Source organism: Gopherus evgoodei, chromosome 18 (assembly GCF_007399415.2).
Source record: "Gopherus evgoodei ecotype Sinaloan lineage chromosome 18, rGopEvg1_v1.p, whole genome shotgun sequence".
NCBI lineage: Eukaryota > Metazoa > Chordata > Testudines > Testudinidae > Gopherus > Gopherus evgoodei.
Genome location: NC_044339.1, coordinates 15,605,043 through 15,614,566, shown reverse-complemented (window position 1 = coordinate 15,614,566; position 9,524 = coordinate 15,605,043). Strand labels below are relative to the sequence as shown.

Sequence of the window (9,524 nt, the reverse complement as noted above, 5' to 3'; positions counted from 1 at the left end):
TTTCCATTCTCTCTGAGGCTGCGTGACACGTTACCAAACAGGAAGGCTGTGTAACGCTGGGAAACTGATTGCTGTATCGAATGCTGCTTGGCAAAGAGGTCTGAGACGCCTCTTGGTGCCCGGTGGTGGTGCGCTTCACAGGCCTGAGTGGAAGGCCAGGAGCCTCTGAAAGGGACAGGCGCAGAGGGGGCAACGGGAAGGGGAGATGAGAAGGACCGTGGAGGGACTGAACTTCTCTACTGAAAAAATCTAAACTGCAAATGAGACAGTCATTCCCTGCTGTTCGGATCCGAGGGGAGGACTGGGAAAGTACCATTCAAGAGTTCACTCAGTCGGACGAGAAGAAAGGTAGGAGTGGGCTGCCCTAACATACCCTGCTCTTTGCAGGTATAGGCCTGGTCACGTAAGAGATGCCCATCGGACTTGACCGGAAGAGTCCGAGAGAAAGCCATAGAATTATGTGCTTTGCACCAGACTGTTTAAATGGAACCCTAGAGCAGGGTAAAATCCACTGCTAATTTCTAGAAGGCAGTTAAACAATTCTCCAAAGTACAAAATCATTCAAGACCAAAGCACAGGGCCAAATTCTAATGGAACGGCGCCAGCTTACACCCGCTGAGAATTGAGCCCAAGTCCTAAAATAACACTAAGCACTTTTCATACTCCTGTTATGTTATTCATGCTACATGCTGTGAGAGCAAGTACCACCAGTTACTCTGCCCTAGGCAATCCTCATGTACCAGCTCCTACTGAGAGGCGACATTCAAGTCCTCTCCCTATGCTGTCTGGGAAGGTGCCCTGGGGTCTGTAACTTCCTTTGTTACAGCCCTTAGAGGCGATCCGTGTTAGGCTGAACATCCCATCTAAGTGCAGCCCTCTCTGGCATTAGCACGGCATGGACTCAAATCTGGGTGCAAGATTTTGATCTTGTGGTGAAGGTGTTAAACTGGGACTCGAGAGATTTGGGTCCATTTCCTAGCTCTCCCTGAGTGACCTTGGGTAATATTTTCAAAAGCCCCTGAGGGATTTAGGTGCCTGAGTCCCACTGACTTTCATTGGTATCTCTCAGTGGCTCAGTTCCCATTCTTTAAAATGGGCACAATAATACTTTTTGCCTGCACAGAGACCAATCAGGGACCCACTTAACACAGTGGGTCCCTGATCTTGTCTTGGGGTCTCTAGGTATTACTGTAATAAAAATAATATTGACTTGAACCCCCAGCCTTCAGCCACTGAGGCAAAAGTGCTACTATCTGAGCACTATCTGTGGTATATAGGAGCCAGACACAAGCAAAGCTATCCATGCTCTGTTGCAAACCTATACATGCGTCAGTTTCTGGTGGATCCTCATAAGGATGCTATTGACTGGCAAAATATGCAGGCGAAAAGAGGAGTTAAATGAAAATCAGAAAGCATGCAAACAGAAGAACCACTGCGACAAATAGGTTGTGAATTTGAATTTAAGCCACTCCCAGCACAGAACAACCTTTGAAATGTGCATTCCTCCAAGTCTGCTTCCATCAAACGTCTGGGCATTGTTCTGAGTCAGATGCTACGTAAAGGAAATCTGAACGCTGCTGATCAGGGCTGATGGTAGCCCATGTTGCTGATTAGAGCTAGGTGGAATTTTTTGGCCAAAACTATTTGTTGGTGAAAAATGCAGATTTGGACTCACCAAAACGTTTGGCAAATTTGTGCTGGTTTTGCTAAATTGTGTCTGCCAAATAAAATACTTTTAAAAAATTCTGGAAAAATGGAAATGTTTCATTTTTGACCTTTTTGAAACAAAAAATTTTGATTATATTTTTTTTTTGGTTCACAATGACTTCGCTTCAAAATCTTGAATTTTATTTTTTAAAAATCAAAAATGTTGAAAAGGGGTAAAAAGCAAAACAAAACTTTTCATTCGCTTCAAAATGAATTTTCTTCCTGACTTTTAGATTCACCAAAAATTATTTTCTGGTTTGACTGAAAATTATTACTCCCCCCCCACAATTTTTGGAACTGTCACGGAATTGAAAAATCCCTCCGTGTCACAGCTCTACTGCTGCTGTCCTTGACCTCCCTAGCATGGGGAATGGCAGCTCAGATGGTTTTACTCTGTAATGTTAACAGCACATGACTAGAGCCAGGGCATCCATATAAGCATTGTCAGATTACATCTCCACACACACAGCCTTTGTTCTAGAGAGAGATTGAAAATTGGACTAGATTTGAAGAATGGGAGGTGACAGAGGTGTTTTCATCTGGGTGTGTTGTTCATCCCTTTATAGATATAGCTGCAAAGCCTGAACATGGATCAACTTCCCCAAAGTTTAGGCAATTTTGGAATCAGGTTTTTGGTTCTGCTTCCATCTAAGGATCTCAAAGTGTTTTCCAAGCAATTAAGCTTCCAACACCTCTGACGAGGGGAAGTGTTGACACAGCAGAGTCACAAAGAAGCTAGCCCAAGGCACGGGGAGCTATGATTTGATTCGCAATGATTGTGAGCACCTACTGACCTCGGAGAGAGTTGTGGGTGCCCACGCCACCACATGACAGATCAATACTGAACCAGAAAGAGAACTCATGAGTCCTGACTCAAGATGTCACCCACTAAGGTTTATTATTCGCCAGTTTAGGATTGGGTTCATTTTCCGAATCAAAAAACGGACTGATAAGGAACAGAAAGACCTTCCTCACTAAAGTTAGGGCAAGGGTTGGGTTTTTTTTCTTGGCTTGAAGGGTCATCTTCACGTTTGGAAACGAATCTTTCTCTTCTCTTTCATGTTGTCTTCAGTGCGATCTGGTAGCGGGAGCTCCCTTTGGTGTGCTAAAAGGACACAGAACCCGCTGAGATGTTCAGCAGAGATGAAGGAAGAGTCTCCGCTCATAATGGAGGGTTTACGGATTTCAGGCCAAGGCCTTACTGTTACTTCTGACTGTATTCATTTATTTTCTGCCATTGAGAGTTAGCAGATCAGGAGCTCTTGCATTCTGTTTCCTGTACCAGCTGCATCTTTGACTCCACTGGCTCTCAGGCATCTTTTCTTGTCTCTATGGGGTTGACATTCTGCAGAGTAACAGTTACTCTTGGAGAATGGAAGACTTGCCTTGGAGTTTTAACATTGGATTTGAAAATATGTATGTTTGATTTTTGTTTTTTTTAAATAGCTGTGTGAACTTGGGGAAGACTCATCCAATTTCTGCAGGTAGCGCTTGGATGCTGGAGAAACTAGCTGGCCAGATTTTGTTTTCAGGTGAAGAGGGAATTATCCACAGATAGTTCAGTTATTCCTCAAAATTGACTCTCTACATACAAAACCTGCGTTGATTTCACTGAAATTGATTTAGTTAAACTGCTGCCGCTTTCATATGTGGTCTTTCATATCAGTTTAAAACTGGTTATTTTGGTTTAGCATGGGGCTGTGCATTTACTGATGCAAGTTAAACTGCTCTGAGCCAGGTTTGAATGGATGTCTGTGTCCATGAACAACATTGCACCGGTAACTGAACTGATATAAAATCACACTTTTTGTCACATTGGTACCACTTTATGTACAGACCTGGCCTAACTTAACAATCTTTCTCATGAGCAGGAGCCCACTAAGAACTCTGCTTTTCCATCACTACCTGAGATCATTGCTGTATCATGGCCCTATTAGTCTTGTATCTAACAGCTTACGAGCGGACCAAGGAAACAAAGATCAGTATGTTGGGCTCTCCAAGATCCACTGTACAAGGCGTCTGCTTTTTCTTTGAATAGAAATCAATCAACCCATGGCATTGTTCCATTCTTGTACACGGAGCTTGATGTAGAGGTTCTCCGCTGGTCGTATCTCTCCTGTCTCTACATAGCAGAGAAGCTGGCACCAAAGGCTGGAGAGGGGTCCTGTCCATCAGGAGACATTTAAGGGGACAATTATAATCTAGTCTGTTTTGCCCCCACTGCCCTGAACTCAAGTCAACATTGTTTCCTAAATCATCCTCTGAGACTTGTTTTTAAAGTAAAACCATATGAGGAGACACAGATCAAAAAACCACAAAGGTTCAAAAATCCTGTCCCTGGCAGACAGCTGGATGAGTGTCAAAAGAAAGAAACAGCTGGATCCAGTAAAAGCAGAAGGAAAATTAGTTCCATACCCAGAAGGGAAGTAGGGGGAGGGGGCTGGGTTTTGGAGCGCAGAGCTGTGTGGGACCAGCGAAAGTCAGCAGATGAGACTTTGACATCAAAGTCAGGGAGCAGAGCAGAAGGATCCAAGGGGGGGAAGAGAGAGAGCTTGTGTTTTGGAGAAATTGAGCAGGAAGCTTTAAGGAAGGGAAGGAGGTAGAGAGAGTGTTTTTAAGGGGGCAGTGCAGAAGGGAGGTGGGTGTTATAAATTGTAGGTGGAGTAATACTGCAAGAATTTGAGCTGCTGTCCCTGGCTCCCCGGCTGTACAGTGATGAGGTCATAGTGTTTTTGGGTTAAAAAAAACAACTTCAACTTGTTTTTCAGGAGAGAGAGAGAGAGATTGAGAAACACACAGAGGCTGAAGAAATGGAGCAAGTAGCAAAACTCCTTCTGTGGCAGCTTTTGCTTCTGCAAAGTAAGCTTCTAGCTGATCGGCATCAATGTTATGTGTCTTTCTTGCACCCCGAGAGAATGGGGGCTTGGAGTTTACCTGGGGGAGCTGGCTCTGTCAGTTCAGTGTTTTGGTTTAGATGCTTGTAGCTATTTGTTTTTCTGGAGTGTGTGTGTGTGGTGGGGTGAGGGCAGGATGACCAGATGTCCTGATTTTATAGGGACAGTCCTGATTTTTGAGTCTTTTTCTTATATAGGCTCCTATTACCCCCTACCCCGTCCCAATTTTTCACACTTGCTGTCTGGTCGCCCTTGGTGGGGGAAAAGGTTTGGATGGGGAAAAGGGATTTCTCTTGGCTTTTCTGGAGGAGGCATATTTGGTGGGGAGGGGTTGATCAGAGGATGTTCTGGGTCGTTATCCATGTACTTCGGTTTCTTTTGCTGGCGTGCAAAAGGAAGGGAAGGAACATAGCCTGGTATTGCCCCAAAGCTTTGAGACGCTCTGAATCATTTGATCTCAGGTGACTTTGTGCTGTAAGGCAGGAGCAGGCAGTTGTTATGGGTGGTAAGGGGGGAAATGCTAAAACTGTTTGGGCTGCCCAGGTAAAAAGAGGATTCACCTGACATCCCAGAGGAGGGTGGAGATGGAGAAAGGGGAGGATGGTTTGGGCGGGGGGGGGGGGTTATTATAGAAACGTGGCACTTTTTATGTTGTTTCCTGTGTTGCAAAGTTTTCAGGGGGCAATGACAGATCCAATGCGCCGAGAAAGGGGGCCTCAGCTGGTTCTAATGAAGTGAAAAGACTTGTGGGTAAATAGCAGCCCCCCAGAAGGAAGCAGCCCACGTCACACAACCCCAACCAGCCCCTTCGACACCTCTGAGGAGAGGTGGGTGTGAGCAAGGCTGGCTCTCCCCGGGGCACAGGACAGCTCAGTTTCTGAAGGACGACAGTGCAGCCCATCTGGGAAATGTCGGGTGCAAGCTCTTTTGGGGCTGTTTTATCCCCCAGCTTCATAAACCCAAATAATCCCATTAGCCAGTGGCTGGGGTTTCCCCGCACCTGCCTTGCATAGCTCCTTTCACAGGTGAATTCAGTTTTTGTGCTCAGTCTGGTCCCTGGTGGATATTTTTCACCTCACCAAGCCATCCACAGTTTGCAGTGCCTCTGGGCATGGTTCAGGACGGGCAGAGCAGGGAAGGCTGCCGATGAGGACTGTGGGGCACGGGCAGAGCTGTGAGGGACTCAGCGCCAGAAGAGACGATCATGACTGAGGAGCAGTGGGAGAGCTGTGTGGGGATCCGTGACCGGAGCAGGGGGAGATGGTTTCATGTCATGCCTGAGAAGCACTGGCAGAACTGAGGGGACTGAAACCAGCTGGGACTGAAACCTACACAATTCAGGTGCTTTGGCAAAGCTTGAGGAGCATGTGGGACAAGAACAGCAGGTTGTGTTGCTGCTCATCAGCAGTGGAGCACTGTGGGGCTCAGACCTGCAGGTCAGGGTTGAGGGGTTCTAGCGGACACATTTGGGCGCAGTGTATGGGGGTGGGGGCAGGGTTGGAGCCATGTCAGAGATCTTCCACTTCCAGGCTGACTTCACCAAATTCCCATGAAAATAAAGTTGGAAGCAAGGCGGCGAGAAATCCCGTTCCTTTAACCTTTGATGAGATGCGGTTCTGATCTCCACCCTGGAGCGTTCATCCCTCGGGGAAAGGCCGGCTCTGTTCCGAATGGCTCTGCGTAGCAGGCCGCAGGCCAACACACTGAACACGAGGCTGAGACGTGTTTACAAAGCGAAACACACATCTGAGCTGTCTGGGAGAAGCAGGGCCTGTGTGCACAGCAGCCAAGATGGCAACGGGCAAATGCTGGCGGAGCGTCTCCTGGCTCCTCGTGCAGCCGGAGGACGTTTTTCTTTCTGCTGAGACGGCATATTTTTGTCTCTCTCCGGTCTGACAGGCATGTTCCCACTTGTGGGAAGGTGTTGGAATGTTAGAGTTTGATGGCTGGGGAAGCTTTTGGGAGTCCCAAAATCCCCTCCGAAAGCAAGAACAAAAATCTGCTGTTGAGAAATTAAATCCCAGGAGCCTTTATTTTTTTTAAATGGGGACTTAAAAAAACACCAATGCAAGGGCTGACTCAGCAATCAAGTGGCTGCCTTTGAGGGGATCTTCATTCAAGATCCAGCCTCGGTCTTTCACTCCCAGGCCAGCAGGAGATAGGAGCAGCAGGGATGCATTGTGGTTAGCCATTAGGAAGCAAGCACTTGCATTACTCACTGATGCCCCCGCCTGGGTGACTTGAAAAGAGGGGCATTGATCCGCTTCCTTCTGCTATTCCCAGAACTAAGTTGAGCTGTTCGGTGTAGCTATTGCTAGTACAGTGCCTGCAAGATAAACCATAATGGTCCTGTTGACACTAGGTCAGGCCCCCAAGGAGCCAGCGTGAAGTTGTTACCATTTTCCAAGAGAGTATGAGCTTAAGTCAGTAGCAGCATCTGGTATGTTTGCACTGACATGGGAATAGCTCTAGGAAGGCCCTTAAAAGTGCTGATGCAGGGGTCGCGATGATGGAGAACGAGGAACTTGGTATTTTCACATGCTTCTTATTTTTAACTTTTTGAAAAACTCCCGTTTTTGAGTAAGCTCCTCATTCAAGGCCTGATCCACCGCCCTCTCGCTCCAACCAGACCGTGATGCTGTCATCCCTCCAGCAAGAGGAGCGGCAGCTCCCTTTTTGTCAATAGAGGCTGGTTTAATGGCCAGTGCAGAGGTGTCACTTCCTTCGACGTATGCTCAGGCATCTAGACAGCACCACAGTTGTGTGTTAATGGTTAGAGCAGGGAGTGGGAGGCAGGAGTCCCAGGATCTAGTCCTGGCTCTGTGATTGTCTGACTATGTGATCTGGGTTAGGCTGAAATTTTCATAAGCGGCTGCTGATTCGGGGCGTGTCTGATTTCTTAGGCTACCCAACCAGAGACACCTACGGGCTGATCCCAAGCCCTGCTGAAGTCCCTGCATGCTACAGGTGCTCAGCCCTTCTGCAAATCAGGCCCAGGGTGCCCCAAGTTGGGCACCCCAAAACTGAGGCACCTAAGATCAGTGTTCACTTTCAAAGGCGTTGGCCTGAACCTCTCCAGAGCTCAATTTCCTGAAGTGCAGATTAGAAGTGATAACACCTTGCTCACGAAGGTGTCATGCGTCACTTTGACACTGAAAGGACTATGGCCAGGATCACGAGTGCTATTGTTTAGAATCCGGGGTGCTGCACAGCTTTGACACAGTTTCGCTAAACAGGAGGAAGAGCTCTCAATTGCTACAGAGAATTCTTTCCCAAGTGTCTCCATGGTGGGTCTTGCCCACATGCTCAGGGTCTAACTGAGCGCCATATTTGGGTTGAGAAGGAATTTCTTCCGGGTCCAATTGGCAGAGACCCTCGGGGCGGGGGAGGCTTTCACCTTCCTCTGCAGCATGGCTCACGGGTCACGTGGAGGTTTAAACAAGTGTAAATGGTGAATTCTCTGTAACTTGACATCTTTCAACCATGATTTAAGGACGTCAGTAACTCAGCCAGAGGTTCAGGGTCTGTTACAGGAGAGGGTGGGTGAGGTTCTGTGGCCTGTGATGTGCAGAAGGTCAGACTTAGATAATCACGATGGTCCCTTCTGACCTTAAAGTCTATTAGACTCAGTGGCCTGGAAAATGGGCAACGAGATGGGCAAAGAAAAAAGGACTGAAAAAGAGATGGTCAGAGCTGAACTTACTCTAACTGAAAGGCCTTGTCTAGGAACACAGTCAGGCTGGGCCAGAGATGAGGTCCCTGCCTTCAGAAGGACCTTCCTCCAGCCTGTATCAGCTGAACCATTAGGAGGGAGAAGAGCATGGACAATTCCTGGTTGATCTCAGTTGCCTTGGGAAGAGACAGTGCTCAAGTATGCTGGGTGTAGATCACTAAGAAGGCTCGATTCTGCTGCCCTTACTCCTTGGGGAAGTCCCTTGCTTCCCAAGTGGCCACATGGATTTCAGCGGCACTGCTTGTCTTGTAAAGCACTGCTCTCTCTATACCTGATCCGGCACCTCCTGAAGTCAATGGCAAAGATCCTACTGGCTTCAGCGGGGTCAGCATCAGAACCAGTGTGAGTAAGGATTGGGCCTTTGGGAGGCAGGGGTTACCCGCTGTCACAGGACCTTGTAATGAACACACCCACTTACCAGCAAACAGTCCCATTCACACTGCCTCCTGTGATGTTAGCCAGATTCCTGGCTCAGCCCTGCTGTTGCCTTTCGTCCTCTATTAGCCCTTCGTTGAACAGGATGCCGGGTGTTTTGATTAGCCCAACTTCGGGCTCAGCCTCTCAGTCGGAGCGGCAGTCTCTCCTTGGCATCCCAGTCACCTTCCAATGGAAGCAGTGGTGGTGTTCTGTGTGTAGGAAAGGGGAGAGGTGGTTTCCTAGTTGGATCACACAGAGGAGGTCACTCAGGACGTTCCTCAGAGTTTTGGGCTCTTGCTTCATGTTTGTCTAGCTTCTTTTTGGCCTATCTGAGAAGCTTGCCTTGGAATTATAGAAGCCAGAGCCTTGGTGTGTATTTTACAGGGGGAGCTTGACATGTAGGCTGTTCCCCTCTTCTCATCCGGCGGAGCTCAAGATTTTGCCTTTCCTTGGAGCTTTCGTTGGATGGGCCAGCACGATATCTCATGAACTCAGTGGGAAGAACCCTGAATTTGCCTCTAGAGTAGAAGAAAAATTCGGGGCCACCATGTGAGCCAGTCTTCCTAGTGCCACTTGTGTCTGGAGCTGAGGATGGGGCTGGGGGATGTAGCTGCAGAGGTCAGAGCAGTTGCCTTCCATTTTGGAAAGCGGAATCATAAACTGCAGCTAACGCAATTTGGCCAGGCTTGAGGTTATGGTCCCAAAGCTTCAGCTCTCTTGTTTCTAGGCCTAATGTTGCAGAGGGAAACCAGAGCAACCTGCCCTTCCCTTTT

The 9,524-nt window shown here is 47.9% G+C and overlaps 1 protein-coding gene across 2 annotated transcripts in view; it reads left to right on the top strand.

Moving 5' to 3' along the window:
* The first annotated feature begins 299 nt into the window (after positions 1-299).
* The window catches only part of MXRA8 (matrix remodeling associated 8), a 40,342-nt gene continuing 31,117 nt past the window's right edge, over positions 300-9,524 (top strand). Inside the window, exons 1-2 of one of the 2 annotated variants that reach the window (XM_030537754.1) lie at positions 300-348; positions 4,476-4,566. In XM_030537754.1, coding sequence (XP_030393614.1) covers positions 4,518-4,566 — 49 coding nt within the window. In that variant the 5' untranslated portion in view covers positions 300-348; positions 4,476-4,517. Of the gene's footprint in view, positions 349-4,254; positions 4,307-4,475; positions 4,567-9,524 lie in introns of those variants that run through there. The other variant, XM_030537755.1, reaches the window with a different exon arrangement.